The sequence below is a fragment of the Ornithorhynchus anatinus genome, chromosome X1, assembly GCF_004115215.2.
Source record: "Ornithorhynchus anatinus isolate Pmale09 chromosome X1, mOrnAna1.pri.v4, whole genome shotgun sequence".
Taxonomy (NCBI): Eukaryota; Metazoa; Chordata; class Mammalia; order Monotremata; family Ornithorhynchidae; genus Ornithorhynchus; species Ornithorhynchus anatinus.
Window position 1 is genome coordinate 652,224 of NC_041749.1, and position 19,224 is coordinate 671,447.

Sequence of the window (19,224 nt, forward strand, 5' to 3'; positions counted from 1 at the left end):
ATTTACACCCGCTGCCTCTGATTCCTTTCCAGGAAGTACTTCCCTGACCCTCTGAAATCCAGCTTCTGCCCCCTGGGAAACTGCTCTCTCCTAGATCACCAGTCAGTGGTATTTATTGAGCACTTACTAGTGCAGAGCACTGTTACTTTCTGTATATCTGTTTATTTTATATATATATGTATATATATATATATACACATATATATCTGGAATTTATTTATATTAATGTCTCTCTCCCCCTCTAGACGATTAGCTCGTTGTGAGCAGGAATGTCTGTGGTTATATTGTACTTACCCAAAGGCTTAATACAGTGTTTTGCACAGAGTAAGTGCTCAATAAATGCAATTGAATGAGAAAGAAGAATGACTAAGTGCATGGGAGAGTACAGTCCAACGGAATTTAGCAGACACATTCCCTGCCCATAACAAGCGTACAGTCTAATAATAACAATAATAATAATGTTGGTATTTGTTAAGCGCTTACTACGTGCAGAGCACTGTTCTAAGCGCTGGAGTAAATCCAGGCTAATCAGGTTGTCCCACGTGAGGCTCACGGTTTTAATCCCCATTTTACAGATGAGGTAACTTACCCACAGTCACACAGCTGACATGTGGCAGAGCCGGGATTCGAACCCATGACCTCTGACTCCCAAGCCCGTGCTCTTTCCACAGAGCCACGCTGCTTCTCTAGTCATTCTTACAGAATGACTTATTCTACTCTGTCCAACTCCTTCATTTTTTGGCAGCTTTTGACATTGTGCCCATCCCCCTGCCCCCTGGCCCTTTCACCTGAAAACAAAATCTGATTTCTCTGACACAGTCCTCACCTGGTTCTCCTCCTCTTCTACTAGCCCCTCCTCTGCCTCCCACTTCCCACCATGGTGGTCCCTCAAGGCTCTGTTCTGAGTCCACCATTATTCTCTACCTACACCCACTCCCTCGGAGAGCTCATCCACTATTACCACCTTTCTGCGGTTAACCTCGGATTTACTTCACTAGGACCGGCCTCTCTCCTTACCTACAATCATGAATCTCCTCCTGTTTGTTGTTGTTTGTGGTATTTAAGTGCTTACTATGTGTCAAGCGCTGTTCTAAGCTTTGGGGTGGATACAAGTTAATCAGGTCAGACACAGTCCCCTGTCCCACTGGGGCTTACAGTCTAAGTAGAAGTGAGAATGGGCATTGAATCCCCATTTTACACCTAAGGAAAATTTGAGGCCCAGAGAAGCTAAGGTCACACAGCAGAGAGTTGGGGGAGCTAGGATTATTCATTCATTCATTCAATAGTATTTATTAAGTGTTTACTATGTGCACAGCACTGTACTAAGCACTTGGAATGTACAAGTCGGCAACAGATAGAGATATCTATAACAGATAGTCCCTGTCCTTTGACGGGCTCACAGTCTAATCGGGGGAGACGGGCAGACAAGAACAGTGGCAATAAATAGAGTCAAGGGGAAGAACATCTCATAAAAACAATGGCAAACAAATAGAATCAGGGTGATGTACATCTCATTAAACAAAATAAATAGGGTGATGAAGATATATACAGTTGAACAGACGAGTACAGTGCTGAAGGGGTGGGACGGAAGAGGGGGAGGAGGAGAGGGAAAGGGGGGAGAAGAGGGTTTAGCTGCGGAGAGGTGAAGGGGGGGTAGAGGGAGCAGAGGGAAAAAGGGGGGAGCTCGGTCTGGGAAGGCCTCTTGGAGGAGGTGAGCTTTAAGTAGGAATTTGAAGAGGGGAAGAGAATTAGATTGACGGAGGTGAGGAGGGAGGGCATTCCAGAACAGCGGGAGGACGTGGCCCACGGGTCGATGGCGGGATAGGCGAGACCGAGGGACGGTGAGGAAGTGGGCGGCAGAGGAGTGGAGTGTGCGGGGTGGGCAGTGGAAAGAGAGAAGGGAGGAGAGGTATGAAGGGGCAAGGTGATGGAGAACCTTGAAGCTTAGAATGAGGAGTTTTTGTTTGGAGCGGAGGTTGATAGGCAACCACTGGCATTGTTTAAGAAGGGGAGTGACATGCCCAGAACGTTTCTGCAGGAAGATGAGCTGGGCAGCAGAGTGAAGAATAGACTGGAGCGGGGCAAGAGAGGAGGAAGGGAGATCAGAGAGAAGGCTGACACAGTAGTCTAGCCGGGATATAACGAGAGCCTGTAGGAGTAAGGTAGCCGTTTGAGTGGAGAGAAAGGGGCCTATCTTGGTGATATTGTAAAGGTGAGACCGCCAGGTCTCGGTAACGGATCGGATGTGTGGGGTGAACGAGAGAGCCGAGTCAAAGATGACACCGAGGTTGCGGGCCTGAGAGACGGGAAGGATGGTCGTGCCATCCACGGTGATAGAGAAGTCTGGGGAAGGACTGGGCTTGGGAGGGAAGATGAGGAGCTCAGTCTTGCTCATGTTGAGTTTTAGGTGGCGGGCAGACATCCAGGTGGAAACGTCCCGGAGGCAGGAGGAGATGGGAGCCTGAAGGGAGGGGGAGAGGACGGGGCAGAGATGTAGATCTGCGTGTCATCTGCGTAGAGATTCCAGGGCTTCTGACTCCCAGGCCTGTGCTCTTTCCATTAGGCAACACTGCTTCCTCCTTCCAGGACATCTCCAAATGGATGTCCTGCAGCCCCTCGAGCTCAACATTATTGAATGCCTTGACTTTTGTCCCAAATCCTTTCCTCTCCTGGCTTTCTCAGTGCTGTTGTCTACACCACCATCCTCCCTGCCTCTCAAGCCTGTAACGTTGACATTATCCTAAACTCTCCTCTCTTTTAACCCCCATATTCAGTCACCAAACCCAGTTGATTCTTTCTTCACTCTATCTCCAGAATCTTCCCATTCCACTACATCCAAACTGCCACCATGCTTGTCCATACACTGGTCATATCCTGATTTGACTTCTGCATCAGACACTTCACAGACCTTTCTTCCTCCATTCTCTCCCCTGTAGAGCCCATGCGCCTCTCTGTTGCCCAGGTCATTTTTCTAAAATATATCTTCTCAAAGTCCTTCAACAGTTACCCATTTCTGTCTGTGTCAAGAAGAAACCCTGTAATTGGTTTTATGGCAGTCACTCAGCTTTCGTCCCAGCTCACACACTTTGCTCCTCACAAGGCAACTGTCCTCTGTGCCTCATTTTCTTTCTCGCTGCTGACTTCTTGCTTATCTCCCTTTAGTTTAGTGCTCCCTCCCCCTTCACATCCAGGAGATCACTGCTCTCCCCGTCTTCAGAGCCCTTTTGAAATCGTATCTCCTCCAGGAGGCTTTCCCTGATTGTCTCATCTCAGTCAATTAATGGTGTATATTGAGCACTTACTCTCCTCAGAACACTGTATTAAGGACTTGGGGGATACAAGAGAGTAGCTAGACACAATCCCTGCTCTCAAGGAGATACAGTCTAGCAGGGGAGACAGACTTTAAAATTAATTACATGTAAAGGAAGTAACCAAGTATAAGGCTATGTACACAAGGGCTATAGAGGTAGGGTGAGTACCTTTACCCTATTTCCGCTGCTACTGACTCCCCAGAACTTTTGTGCTACTTAAACTCTTGGTTGCCCTTTTCCCCCAGTAGAATGTATGTACATATCTTAATGCTCTGTTGTTTCAGTCTTCCTATAATTTATTAATGTTCCTCTCCCCTGCCTGATTGTAAGCTTCTTGAGGGCAGGGATCCTGTCTACCAACTCTGTTGTGCTGTCTCAAGTGCTTAATATACTATTCTGCACAGAGTAGGAGCTCAGTAAATACAACTGCTTGATTGTGGCTCCCTCCCTTGGGCTCTTCCAGCCCTGCCTGGCCCCAGACATACCAGGGACTCTTCTTCCTCCTGAGCAGTGACCACTTTTCCCTGTACATTGGGCGGTCTTACCTCTCTCTCCCCAACTACTTGGGGAAGCAGCGTGGCTCAGTGGAAAGGGCCTGGGCTTCGGAGTCAGAGGTCATGAGTTGGACTTCCGGCTCTGCCACTCATCAGCTGTGTGATTGTGGGCAAGTCACTTCACTTCTCTGTGCCTCAGTTATCTCATCTGTAAAATGGGGATTAACTGTGAGCCTCACGTGGGACAACCTGCTGACCCTGTATCTACCCCAGTGCTTAGAACAGTGCTCTGCACATAGTAAGCGCTTAACAAGTACCAACATTATTATTAAGAAGCTGCAGGGCCTAGTGGATAGTGCACGGGCCTGGGAATCAGAAGGACCTGGGTTCTAGTCCCCGATCTGCCACTTGTCTGTAAATTCATCTTCTAGACTGTAAGCTTGTTGTGGACAGGGATATATCTGTTTATTGTTGTATTGTGCTCTCCCAAGCACTTAGAATGCTCTGCACACAGTAAGCACTCAATAAATATGATTGAATGACTGAATGCTGTGGAACCTTGGGCAGAGTCACTTAACTTCTCTGGGCCTCACTTCCCTCATCTATAAAATGGGGATTAAAACTGTGAGCCCTGTGTGGGACGGGGACTGTGTCCAATCTGATTACCTTTTATCTACCTCAGTGTTTACAAAGCAGTGTCTGGCACATAGTAAGTGCTTTACAAATAGCATTATTAGTATTATTAGTATCATCACCATCATCACTATGAGCCCCAGCCTAAGGGTGCCACTTCACTCAAAAGGAAAAGCTGGCACGTGAGAATTATGGCCTAGCGGAGAGAGCATGGACCTGGGAGTCAAAAGGACTTAAGTTCTAATCCTGGCTCTGCCACTTGTCTGCTGTGTGACTTTAGGCAACTCACTTCACTTCTCTTTGTCTCAGTTACCTTATCTAAAAATGGGGATTAAGACTGTAAATGCCACGTGAGACATTGACTCTGTCCAACCTGATTACCTTTTATCTATCCCAGCACTTAGTACAGGGCTTGGCACATAGTAAGCGCTTGGCAAATACTATAAAAACAAAGCAAAACAAAAAACCTGTCTATGATTGGCTCTTCGTGTGTGTGTGTTTGTGGGGGTGTATGTTTCTGTGTATATAGGCGGTTAACGTTTACTTGATTTTCCGGACAAAAGGGACTCATCTTATTGCCCCAAGTAATCCTTAAGGGCTTCTAAATTTTAAATAGCTGTGTGAAATGGTATGTATCTAATGAACGGTGCTTGAAGCCATCAACAGGCTTCAGGCAGGTGGAACTGACTCTTCTCAGTTCCTCTGTGTGAGCTGAAGGGGAGCTGCCCTTTGCTACCCTAACCTTTCTCCTTTCACTTGCCGGGGGCTTCATCGTAGCACTCACTTTGGCCCGGATAGGCAGCATGGCTAGATGAAAACTGCTCAGCCTGTAAAATCGAGTTCAGACCCTGAAGGTGGGGTAGCAAATTCATTTTCACCTCTTAAATCAGCCTCGGAGATGAGCCTCGATGTGATCTTTCTCAGTTCCACTTCAGTCTAGCCCAACGCAGTTAGTGAATAACGAGTGCAGTTCCACAACCACAAATATGGATCGTTACAGCGGAAACCCTAGGGAACAGTCGATTGCTTGGACAAAGAGACCTTTCCTTTTGCCATACAATTTCCATTTTATATTACTGGCATTTTGATATGATCTGTTTGCAACTCTTAGTTGGGTGCATTTCCAAAACCATATTTGGATCTTAAACATTTTTGATATGACATTTGAGTGCTTACTCTAGAGCACTGTACTAAACATTTGATAGTGTTATTGCCCTGTGTATGGTGTGCACTAGCTATTAACCCAGCCACTGGTACTTTACATCTTCATTCATTTCTTTAGAAACTTATAAAATTATTATAAGAAACCTTGTGTTCTGTCACCAGCAACTGGCAAATCTGAATTCTACACCAGCAACTAAGTACTGATGATCCCACAGATCCTGAATCCCAGCAGATGTCGAACTTTCACAACAGTTGGCTCACGCTGGGCCTTTGTCAGAACCAGTGTTTTTCCTGGGACAGTGCGCCACACCCAGCGCTTTGAGTAGTTATATTAGCATCATTTATAAGTTATACCAAATGTCAAATGGCCAAAAAAGATCACAAACAATAAGCTTCTAAAATGTAGCCTGTCTTCTAGCATCGGAACCATGTTCCCAATATCACTAGAGTGACCCGGCAATGTGAGGAGAATGAGCGACTGCAGAATACCCAAGCTGGTGCTCTAGGGAGAGCTGAAATTGAGAAACCTAAAGTAAGAAGGACAGAGGAAGAAGTGTGGCCTAGTGGATAAAGCATGGGCTTGGGAGTCAGGAGATCGGGGTATAGGCCCAGGTCTGTCGCTTGCTATGTGACACTGGGCAAGTCACTTAACTTCCCTGTGTCTGTGTTCTCATCTGTAAAATGGCGATTGTTTTCCCTCTCCTTTAGTTTGTGAGCCGCCCCATGTGGAATGGGGAGTGTGTCTGATCTGATTAGCTTTTAGCTCAGGGCTTGGTTTATACTGTAAGGGCCTAACAAGCACTACAGTTATTATTGTTGATGGGAGCTGAAGATTAGAAAATGCTTACATTGCAAGGGACATCCTGTTTCCAGAGTCCGCCCTATGTATTTTCAGCACCTTGAGGATAGGAGAGGTGTGCTCCTGAAAAGATATGGAGTCTGGCTACTTAAACCTTCAAATCCATTTTGGGTAGCTGAATGGGGGAATAATAATAATGATAATATTCATTGGGAATAATAAATATCATAGAGATCTACAGATAACATGGAATTATAACATTAGAAGCAGCAGAATTAGAAGCAGCATGGCTTAGAGGAAAGTGCACAGGCTTGGGAGTCAGAGGTCATGTGTTCTAATCCTAACTCTGCCACTTGTTAGCTGTGTGGCTTTGGGCAAGTCACTTCATTTCTCTGTGCCTCAGTTACCTCATCTGTAAAATCGGGATTAAGATTGTGAGCCCCACATGGGACAGCCTGATTACCTTGTATCTACCCAGTGCTTAGAACAGTGCTTGGCACATAATAAGCGCTTAACAAATACCATCATCATTATTATTATAGCACCAGTTTCTTTCTTTTTGTATAAGTCTTAGAAAAAGATTATAGTTTTCAAGGAGAAGCAGTATGGCCTAGTGGAAGACGCATAGGTCTGGGAGTCAGAGGGCTCTGCCACTTGCTTACTGTGTGACTGTGGACAAGTTACTTAACTTCCCTGGACCTTAGTTTCCTCATCTGTTAGATGGGGATTCGGTACCTGTTTTCTCACCTACTTAGACTGTGAGCCTTTTTTGGGACAGGGCCTATGTCCAACTGTTCAGTCTTTTGTTTAAAACTAAAAGTTGAGTAGGAGTAATCATGCTGCTTACAGTGTCTCCCGAATGTAATTCACTATGCTAGACACTTGGGAAGCACAGCAGAAGCACAGGGAATATTCTCTAATGGAGAAGCTACACTTTCTAGCCAGAATTTTAGTTCTAACAGCTCTGTCAAGTTACTTGCCTTCATGAGAATACGTTGTGAACCCTTCAATGATATATTAGTAAAATTATTGAGAATCGTAATTTTTAATGGTATTCCAGTGCTTTCTAAGGGACAGGTTCTGTACTAAGTGCTGGAATAGGTACAAGATAAGCAGGTTGGCACAATCCATGTCCTTCAGTGGAGTCACAGTCTAATTTTCAATTTTACAAATGAGGTAGCTGAGGCACATAGAAGTGAAATAACTTGCCCAAGATCACACCAGAAGCAAGTAGCCGTGGTTAAAACCTAGGTCCTCTTTCTCCCAGGCCTGGGCTCTTTCCACTAGACCATGCTGATTTTCTGCTTATCTTCATAGTGCTGCTTATCTTCTCAGTTCTTGGGAAAGTTTATACTGAACAAGTTTCTACGTTTCCAAGTGCATATTGGACCATGTTTTTCAGAATTGGCATGTTTGGTTTCGCAGTGGTGTCCTAAAATAGACATCACAATTCCAGCAAGTTAAATGCTTGCAGATGTCTCCTTCCAACCCGGGAAGTAAACTTAGAAGTTTGGTGTGATAATATATTCATGCTTGCTCTATGCAGGTGCATTTTTATTTGATGGTGTGATTCTCATCACCTGCATATATTAAGTATGTAGCATTCAAAGAAATTCCCTCAAATATCCAAGGGAATCTTAGCCTCAGATGTTAAAATTCAAGAGCTCTGGGACACTTTCACGTAAATATCTTTGGTCATCTTAGCTTGAGACTTTGCTTTGACTAAGTGATGAAAATGGATTTTTCTACCCTGATCAGATCTCTGCACTTTGGAAGCTGCTTTCTATGCTCTTGGTGGAGCCTTCAACATTTTAAATTATTCCATAGTCCTGAAACCTAACATCTCTGATTTCTACAACAGTTTTACTGACTTTGCGCTTCCTCACGGCATCATTATCTGTGTTGTTACAATTTCACTGTCCATGGTGCTGTCTTGGAGTTTGAAGTGCAGTAATATATGTTGAAATAAAATATACATGATACATGCACTCTAGCCGCTGATTCATTCATTCATTCATTCAATAGTATTTATTGAGCGCTTACTATGTGCAGAGCACTGTACTAAGCGCTTGGGATGAACAAGTCGGCAACAGATAGAGACAGTCCCTGCCATTTGACGGGCTTACAGTCTAATCGGGGGAGACGGACAGACAAGAACAATGGCACTAAACAGCGTCAAGGGGAAGAACATCTCATAAAAACAATGGCAACTAAATAGAATCAAGGCGATGTACAATTCATTAACAAAATAAATAGGGTAACGAAAATATATACAGCTGATCTGATCCGGAAGTCAGAAAACCTGGGATTTAGGCAAGTCACCTAATTTCTCTGGGCCTCAAAATGGAGGCATTCCATTCCTGTAAAATGGAGATTCCATACCTATTCTCCCTTCTACTTAGTCTGTGAGCCCCATGTGGGACAGGGACTGTGTCTGACCTGCTTAACTTGTAACTCCCCTGTCACTTGTTCAGTATTTGATGTGTAGTAAGTGCTTAACAAATGCAATAATGAAAATCATAATATTTTCTTTTCTTCAAATCAACAAAGATAATCCCATTTTTGCTTCTTATTCATAAATATGTGCATTTCTTTGGTGGAATAAGGTAGATATGTATTCAACTTAATTGTAGTTGGTCCATTTTATCAAGAACCTTCAGGAAGCATAACCGATTCTTCAATAAAACTTGCCCTTAAGAGGATTTTTAGAAGAAATCTAAAGAAATCTAAATCTTAGAAGAAATGCCTACAGCTCCAATACTAAAATCTTCCACCAGAATCCTTCAGGGAAGCAGATGTGTGCTAAGTTCTGTGTAGTGATTACTACACTTTGGAAGGGTACACACAAGACATAGCAGTGTTCTGTACCCATGTTACTAAAACAGCATAGATTGTCTTGCCTTAGTAACAGACTTGCTCCCAACCAGATAGTTAGGTCTGCCATGTGGGCAGGGATTGTGTCTCTTCATTGCTGCATTGTACTTTCCAAGCACTTAGTATAGTGCTCTGCACATAGTAAGCGCTCAATAAATATGATTGATTGATTAAATGAAATGAGTGAATGAATAATGCATTTTCTTCATTGCATCTTTTATTGAGAAATTAGGGAACAGTCTTCCATCAGCAAGTGCCTGCCTGGATTCCGCATTGCAGTGCAGTGTTGAAAGAGAGGGTTTTGAGCTGGTGCACAGCCTTGAATGGTTATCTTACAAAGGGATTTTTCCCTGAACAGTAGGGTCTTTAGCCACCCAACTCCCCCTCAACCCCACAGCCTAAGTGAACTGACTGTTGTAGAAATAAGGATCTTTAACACTTTTCCATCACCTTAGACAGCACCACGATCCTTTCTGTCTCACAAGCCCGTAACCTTGGAATTATCCTCGACTCCTCTCTCTCATTCAACTCACATATTCAATCCATCACTAAATCCTGTCACTCCCACCTTCATAATGTTGCTAAAATCCGCCCTTTTCTCTGCATCCAAACAGCTACCACGTTAATACAGTCCCTCATCCTCTCCTGTCTGGATTACTGCATCAGCCTCCTTCCTGACCTCCCAGCCTTCTGCCTCTCCCCACTCCAGTCCCTACTTCACTCTGCTGCCTGGATCATTATTCTACAGAATCGATCAGGACGTCACCTCATTCCTCAGAAAACTCCAGTGGCTACCCATCCACTTACGCGTCAAACAAAAACTCCTCACCATTGGTTTTAAATCACTCCATCACTTTGCTCCCTCCTACCACACTTCATTGCTCTTCTACTACAACCCAGCCCACACACTTCACTCCTCTAATGCTAATCTTCTCATTGTGCTTCCATCTCACCTATCTTGCCGCCAACCCATCGTCCATGTTCTGCCTCTGGCCTGGAATGCCCTCCCTCCTCAAATCTGACAGGCAGTCACTTCTCCACTTCAAAGCCTCACTGAAGGAGCATCTCCTCCAAGAGGCCTTCCCAGACTAATCCCCCCTTCTTCTTCTCCCACTCCCTTCTGTGTCACCCTGGCTTGGTCCCTTTGTTCTTCTGTCCTCCCAGCCCCACAGCATTTTATGTACATATCTATAATTTATATTATTGTCTGTCTTCCACCCCATAGACTGTGAGCTTGTTGTGGGCAGGGTATGTGTCCGTATATTGTTGTATTGTACTCTCCCAAACACTTAGTACAGTGCTCTGCACACAGTAAGTGCTCAATAAATATGAATGAATGAATGCTTTATCACAGTTTACCAAAGTTTCTAATGAACTGCCACAAGGTGGCAATTATAAAGAAACTTTGGATCACTTTCTAACAAGATTGTCAGCTGTCATTTGGGTATAAGTGAAATTTGTCTTTCTTTTTTTATTGAAGAAACTTTCAAATTTTTCAATTTCCAAACTATTTGGGATTCAGAAGGGCTTGGTTTTCATTTTGGAATCTTGGCCATACGTACGAACTTATAAAATTGAGAATTTTCTGAATAATTAGTTTGTTTCCAAATTGTATAATTCCAAGGTGATTTATTTTGCCCAATCACTCTAGTACCTATTTTTAAAAGTATATCTCAAGTTTACTTATGGAATTTTCAGAATCATTTAGCAACAATCTTTTAGATAAAATTGGTTAATGTCATAACTGATAAAGAATTTTTTTAAAATAAAATTCATATTTCACTCTAAATGCAAATCAGATTAATGGTTTGTAGAGTTTCTGCCAAGGAGTCAACTGGAACTGCCTATACATTTCCAGGTTTTAATGGTAAAATCACATGGATCTTGTACCTCAAAATTTTACTGAACTTGGCAGTAAATTGTGTTGAAGTGATCCTGGGATTATGTTCATTAACACCATTAAAGATTGATATTATTTTAAAGACTTTAATTTAATGTAGAAACTGTTACCAAGTTGTGATTGGTTGGATATCCTGGATTGCTTTATTCTTGATAGGACTTCAGTGTGCTCTGTATGTTGACAGTTCTATTCACTTTTCTCTCTGAAATTTAGTCTCACCCAGGGAAGGAGTGAAAGAGCGAAAGGTATATGGAACATGGTGGAGTTAATGACATTTGGATGGGGCACATTTGCAATACCCCAATGTGGTGAAGTCATCCTGATTAGAATCCCTGACACTGGAATGTTGCCCAAGTGGTTGTGATCGTGACTCGCCTCAGAATATTTGGCCTGTCTTTTGCCCTGCCTTTTGGTCTGCCCTGGTCAGGCTGGGCCATCCACTATCTTTCCTTTAAAACTGGTCCAGTGCATGGGAAACCAGATTCCCCAGGTGGGCCGACAGGAGGTTCCCCCAAACGGTAGCTCTGTTGGATTCACGAGCTGAAAAATACTCCTTTGCAATGCCGAGTCACATTTTGACGCATCAAGCTGTCACTCCTGCAGGGTGAAACAATAAAATTGGGGGTGACATCAAACGTAAGGTACGGAAAATGATTTCTTATGGGAATGCTGACTAACTTTTCAATGTATTTTGATTGGATTTCTCCTAATGAAAGAATATCAAAGAATATTCCAACAACTAAAGATGTCGAGCCTCTTCTTGAAATTGATGGAGATATAAGGAATTTTGAAGTGTTTTTGTCTTCACGAACACCAGTTCTTGTGTCCAGAGATGTAAAAACCTTCTTGCCTTGTACTGTGAATCTAGATCCCAAACTACGGGAAATTATTGCAGGTGGGTATTAAAGGTAAATTGAGTCATGTGCATAATATTTTTCCCCGATGCTATTTTTATCCTCACTATGTGTTGTTACCTTATAGTGGAAATTAGTAATCTGTGATCGACACAATCTTAAGGAAATGAAGCAGGACTGAGCACAGGAGTGGGTGTCAGGACGCCCAGGGTTCTAATCCTAGTTCTATCACTTGGTAAAAAAACTCTTTGTGGGCAAGGAATGTGTTTAATAATAATTATGGCATTTGTAAAGCACTTACTATGTGCCAAGCACTGTTCTAAGGTAATTAGGTGTGTCATAGTCCCTTTTCCACATGGGGCTCACAGTCTTAATCCACATTTTACAGATGAGGGAACTGAGGCACAGAGAAGCGAAGTGACTTACCTGAAGTCACACAGTCTCCCAACTCTGATTTATTGTACTCTCCCAAACGCTTAGTACAGCGCTCTGTACACAGTAAGCACTCAATGAATACGTTTGATTGATGTGACGTTAGGCAAGTCACAATTTCTCTGAACTTCAGTTTCTTCAATAAAATGGAGATTAAATACCCATTCACCCTCCCCCTTAGACTGCGATCCCCATGTAGGGAAAGGACTGTGGCTGATCTCATTGTATTGTATTTACAGCAACACTTAGCACATCGTGCCTGACACACAGTAACTCTTAATAAATGCCACTAGTTATTATTAATCATTGTTATAATCATCATCATTCTACAAGTTGCATTTTATGATTATGATTTGGTTTCAGTCATGAAATACACTTAGTTGAGTTTAACTGAAATCAGTCAATCAGCAGTATTTATTGAGTACTTCCTCTGTGCAGAGAGTTGTACTGAGCACCCTCAGAAGAGTACAATACAGTTAAGTAAACATGAACCCTTCCTGTTGGAATGCTTTTCATTAAATTCGTATCATCTGAAAGTCCTTAGGTGGCCTTACATTTTTTCAGTGAATCAAGACTTTTTCCTCAGAGTCATTGAGTTTATATTTTAGAATTGCTTTCCAAAAGTGTACTCTTTTTATTGGTTCGTGAATTTCTCATGGGCCATTTCAACGTTTTTCTCTCGGGTTAGCACTTATTTCAGTCTCACCGAATGTGAAGTCATTTAAAATAATTGATGTTGTCGTGTGAAAAATCAGTTTTCCTATTTAAAACCTTAAGTTTGAAGCTGAGCCAGTGCAGAGGTATCAATGTAGTTTTGCGAACAGTGTACGAATTGAATCTTCCAGATGTTCGTGCTGCAAGAGAACAAATGAATATTGGAGGACTCCCATATCCCACCCTGCCTTTACATGAGGCCCCTCCTAGACCCGGCTCAATGTTCAGCCAGCCTTCATCTGTGTGTTCTTCGTCCACGTCCTTTAACGGGCCTTTTGGTGGCGGAGTGCTGTCCCCGCAACCTCATAGCAGCTACTACAGTGGCTTGACGGGCCCTCAGCATCCGTTTTATAATCGGGTAAGTAAATATGGCGAGGAACAATCTGGAATAATGTAATTTCAGAATTATCAGGATTTTAAAATAAGAGGCAGAGCGAGGAGTCAGAGATGAGGGTTTATTCATCGTGACATGATAATGAGGGATTTTTTGAAACTGTGCCCTACTTTCAAAATTCAAATGAGAAAAATTATGAGGACATAATTTTGAATTCCTAAATTTAGTTTAAAAAATACAGAGGAATTTGAATGCTGATGGGCCCTCAGAGTTTAAATAGAGGGAGAAGATAGTTTTCACCTCTATTTTTCCTTGCTAAAAAGGTCCAACACTTAGTACTAACACATAAAAAAAAAGTGTTTTCTCATATAGAGCCCCTAGGTATCGTATTCTGTGAGAAAAAGCTACCACCATTTTGTTTATATGTAAATTTTTCTGTCATTTGTAACATCTCATTTTAAATATATCAAATTCATTTTTAGAATTCTTGAATAATTGAAGTGTCGTATCGGTATGTTTTGCTTCAGACAGGACAACAGCAAGAATAGAAAAATATTGAAATAAGTTTCACAATGTTTAGATCTCTAGTTATTTTTGGATATTTGTCTAAATCTGAGTACATATTCTGTGTTTCCTTATGATTTTTAATGCTTAGCTCTATGAAATAGACAAATGTGTAAGCACCTGTTAGAGTTTTGCACTCATGAGCTAGGTAAGCACATGAATTTTTGAATGCTAGCAATTGGAAGGGAGGTTCAGTGAAAATCACTGTGATAAGTACCAGTGTTAATCCCTAAGACAATTTGATATAAATATTTTTCTTCATAAACCTCCCCGGAATAATTGATTTGTTGGCACAAGCACCTTAAAATGTATTTTTTTTAAATGAGGGCTATGTTGTTAATTAATATCACTGCCTATCCAGGCCTTTGCTTTGTTAAATGTCTTTTGTTTCATTCATGTTCCCTAGGCTTGGAGAAATAATTCCTCCAACTGACCTAAAAGTTGGCCTGAAATTCTAATATTTGAAATAGCATTGGGTGCAGAAGCCACACCTCAATACGTGTTGTTTGTTTTAATGGAAGCTTTTTTGTTTGTTTGTGGGACACGAAAGCAGCATGGGTCTGGGAATCAGAAGATCTGAGTTCTAATCCTGGCTCTGTCGGTTGTCTGTTGTGTGACTCTGGGCAAGTCACTTAACTTTCTGTGTCCCTGTTCCCTAATCTGTAAAATGGGGATCAAATACTTATTCTTCATATTTTGACCCCTTGTGGGACAAGGACTGTGTCCAACCTGATTAAATCGTATTTTCCCTAACACTTAAAACTGTGCTTGACGAATACCATAATTAAACTAAATTTACTAACATGGAATTTTGTTACCAAGTTATTTAACAGCTAGGATCATAATTCCTCATTTTACTGGGTCTTGAATATTTTGGACTCATACCAGCCTTTATATAAAAATAATAAAAAATCAAGACAACTAATGGTCAAGCATTGTCAAGTACATTTCCTTGATGTCAGAAATCAGAAGTTGAAAGGGACTTGCCACACCCATTGAGGGGCAGTCTTTTGGGAGATCTCCAATGGGAGAATCGAGATGTAAGATCTCATCTCTTTCTCGGGCCCTATAACAGATAATTCAGAAGAAAATCCTATTGTGAGAGGGAGGAGGACTTCAAGATAGATTTGGCAGGGAAGCATCCACAAAGCTAAGAAATAAGGGAAATTAGCAGGGATCTAGGTAAGTGCTGAATTGCAGGACAGATCTGAGAAATTCTCTTGTGACCATTGAGGGCCCCCATGACTACCTGAGGTGTTTCCAAAAATGCCAAAAAAGGGCATGGACCATTACATGGGGATTTGAAAGGGTTCCAAATCAGCTTTCAGATTGTTCTGACTCCAACACGGATCGGGATGTTTTCAGCTGAAGAGCTGAACCAGAAGGATGTAGATATTTGAGAAAAGATGGGTAGGAAAACCGAAGACTCAGCTGAAGTTGTGTAGAGCAGTTGTTGCATCCACCCTTCTCTTGACCTGGACCTACCACAGGCATTGCATCCAACATGGAGCCCTGTCACAAACGTCACCTGATGTAAGTAGCTGACAGGCATTCCTTTGAAGAATATGACCTTGTGTAGCAGTGCAGGGAATCCGTCTGCTTATTCTGTTGTGGTCAGAGCACGGTCTTGGGAGTCAGAGGTCATGGGTTCAATCCCGGTTCAGCCACTTGTCAGTTGTGTGACTTTGGGCAAGTCACTTAACTTCTCTGTGACTCAGTAACCTCATCTTTAAATGGGGATTAAGACTGTGAGCCCCACGTGGGACAACCTGATCACCTGGTATTCCCCCCTGGCGCTTAGAACAGTGCTTTGCACATAGTAAGCGCTTAACAAATGCCATCATTTTTATTATTATTACTCTCCCAAGTGCTTAGTACAATGCTCTGCACACAGTAAGCGCCCAATAAATACCATTGATTGTTACAGAGAGTATGGTTTAATCTCAGGATCACACATTGAGGTTCCTTTGCAGCACCAGGTGTTGTCCACCCAGAATGCATTGTGTCTCGAATGCCTTCCCACTTCACTTTCCCAAATCTGCCCACAGCACTTAGGTGCATGTTTTTATGTTTGGTTGCTTCCCCTACCTGTAATTTATTTTAGTGTATGTCGCCCCTGCTAGATTATAAAATCCTTGAAAGCAGGGATGCAGCATGGTCTAGTGGATAGAGCATGGGCTTGGAAGTCTGTAGGACCTGGGTTCTAATCCTGGCTACACCACTTGTCTGATAGGTGACCTTGGGCAAGTCATTTAACTTCTCTGTGCCTCAGTTACCTCATCTGTAAAATGGGGATTAAGATTGTGACTCCCATGTGGGACATGGACCCTGTTCAACCTGATTACCTTTGGCATATCTCCTCCAAGAGGCCTTCCCTGACTAAGCCCTCATTTCTTCTTCTTCCACTCCCTTCTGCATTGTCCTGACTTACTCCCTTTATTTATCCCCCCTCCCAGCCCCACAGCACTTATGTGCATATCAGTAATTTATTTATTTATATGAATGTTCATCTCCCCACCCCCACCCCAGACTGTAAATTCATTGTGGGCAGAGAGTTTTGTCTGTTATATTGTTATATTGTACTCTCCCAAGCACTTAGTACAGAGCTCTGCACATAGTAAGTGCTCAATAAATTCATTTGATTGATTCGTTTGTTTGACCTACCCAGCACTTAGTACAGTGCCTGGCACATAGTAAAAGGTTAACAAATACCATTAAAAAAAAAGACAGGGATTGGCTCTACAAATTCTGTTGCATTTTCCCAAGCACTTAGTACAGTGCTCCGCACAAAATGCTCAATAACTCCTATTAATTGATGTGCCAAGTAGGCATTAAGGATAGCTGAATCATCTCCAAAGTCCAGGAAGCAAGAGATGGTGAATTAGGAAAGAGTTTTCTGACACTCTGCATCCTATTTTGAAAACTTATTTGTAGCGGTTGGAATAAGAGGCAGCTGGATAATAAAGTCTGAAGAGTTATCAGGAGTCATGACTCACAGAGACACACTCAGCCTTGAAAACAGGCACACGTACACACCCTGAGGAATAATAGAGTGACATTTGCCCAGAGAGAGGGCCACAAACACTTTCCCTCTTTCTTCTGAATTGAAGATCTACTTCTGGGCTTCACCTGAGGGAGTGGGGAAGAAGTGCTTTCTCAAGCATTCCCTCTCCCAGAATATTATGGCCTTGGTGCTAAGCAGGGAGGACTGAAGTATCGCATTGCCCAGCTGACGGGTGGAATGTTGGTGGTGCTTCAGCTCCCACCAACAATAATAATAATGATAATTGTGGTATTTGTTAAGGGCTTTCTACCTGAGCGCTGGGGTACAATACATTTAGATAGGACACAGTCTCCATCGCACTGGGGGTCACGGTTAAAGAGAGAGAGTGAACAGGTTTTTAATCCTCATTTTATAGATGAGGAAACTGAGGCACTGAGAAGTTCAGTGAGTTGCCCAAGATCACAGAGCTGGCACTAAGACTCAGGTCTCTTGAATTCCAGGCTTGTGTCTTTCCTAATAGTGCCCACGATTGGAAGATGCAGGTTTGTTATTAAGGGTAGGAGTGAGGTTTTTCCTAGTGGGAAGACCACAGCCCTGGGATTAGAACCCAGGTCTTCTGACTGTCAGGACCTTGGCAAAGAGAAGGCTGAAGGATAACTAAAGTGTCAGGTATACGGAAAGTTTTCATAGGATGTTGCTAATCTTTTTCTCCAAAGCCATAGAGAATCAAACAAGAGGAAATGAGCCAAAAGGTTTGGTTGGGCAGAAGGAAGAGTTTCTTGAGTTGTGAGGGTGAAAAATATTATACTTGCTACCAGGAAATATGTCTCTTCCTGGAAGTCTCTAAAAAATAGATACCACCTGCCTAGGATGGGTTAGGTTCTCATTTGCACAAGGCAAAAAGTTGAGCCTCGGAGTCCTTTCAATTCTTTAATTGTATGGGTTTTTGTTTTTTTTAAACTTATGGCTAAGCCTTGATTCATTCAATCGTTTTAACCTACTAGCACTGCCTATATCCTCAATCCCCAATGCATTTTGCACTGATTCATTTTTTTCCACAATTGAACTCTGATTTTGATGTTATTGAAATATACTTTGTTGAAGTTTTTCCTTTAGTTGTTTGATTTTGAATGATTTGCCGGGCAGCTTCCTTTTCCAGCATTTGTTCAAAATAGGCATATTCATATGATACTTTGATGGCCATGGACTTGGATGTTTGAGTCTCAACCTTCCATTGTTTGATTTGCCTATGCTGTGTCAATAGGGCATATCTTGTTAATTCAGCTGAAATGGAAAAACGATTAATGCGGTCATTTTGTTCTCTTGGAATGTTAAGTTTTGCCAGTTATTTCAGAGGATTTGACTACTTTTATTCTTCGGAAGAGAAAAAATGTAGCATTTAGTTTCCCAAGTGCTTAGGACAGTGCTCCACACACAGTAAGCACTCAGTCAATCCAATGATGGATTGATTGTTGGAAACATTTGGTCGGAAAGACCTAACTATTCTGACTGCCTAGGAGAATAATCCTTGTGGATTTTAATGGTATCCATCCACTTAAAGTCTGGCTTGATTCCTTTCCATTTTTAATGAGCCAGATTGGTTTCTAATATCACTGCATGCCCACCTGCCATTAGAGCAATGCAGACTGTCTTCTCTATATCATTCAGCAATTAGCTGACATATTTTTCTAAAAAAGCAATATAACTGACAGTAGCAGTGAGAGCTACTGCAGAGAGCTAGCTAAAGCCAGGACTGCATTTCTCAGAGAGTACCTTTTAGTGTGATGGGGAAAAAATATAAAGTTTTGTGGAATATCTATCTAAAGGGATTGAATTTAAGTTTTTATTTCCTAGTTTGTGCAAAATATAAGGGAAAATGTATATTCCTTTCACTTAGGTATAGTAACATTGGAAAATCAGTATTGTGTTTTGTTGGATTGATTCATTTCTTTTGGTAAATCTTATTACACTTTGAGTTCTATAATTGTTTATCCCCCTTTTTTTTTGTTGCATGTTTCTTTCCATAGCCATTCTTTGCCCCATATCTTTACACGCCAAGGTATTACCCTGGCAGTTCCCAACATCTCATCTCACGTCCATCAGTAAAAACGAGTTTGTCCAGAGATCAGAACAATGGCCTAGTAAGT

At 42.2% G+C, this 19,224-nt stretch overlaps 1 protein-coding gene across 10 annotated transcripts in view; it reads left to right on the forward strand.

Annotated features, from left to right (window-relative positions):
* Positions 1-19,224, forward strand: part of KIDINS220 (kinase D interacting substrate 220) — a 100,686-nt gene that overhangs the window by 53,633 nt on the left and 27,829 nt on the right. For 9 of the 10 annotated variants that reach the window (XM_029050853.2, XM_029050851.2, XM_029050852.2 and 6 more), the window contains exons 23-25: positions 11,892-12,070; positions 13,307-13,533; positions 19,105-19,218. In XM_029050853.2, coding sequence (XP_028906686.1) covers positions 11,892-12,070; positions 13,307-13,533; positions 19,105-19,218 — 520 coding nt within the window. The remainder of the gene's footprint in view (positions 1-11,891; positions 12,071-13,306; positions 13,534-19,104; positions 19,219-19,224) is intronic. The other variant, XM_029050849.1, reaches the window with a different exon arrangement.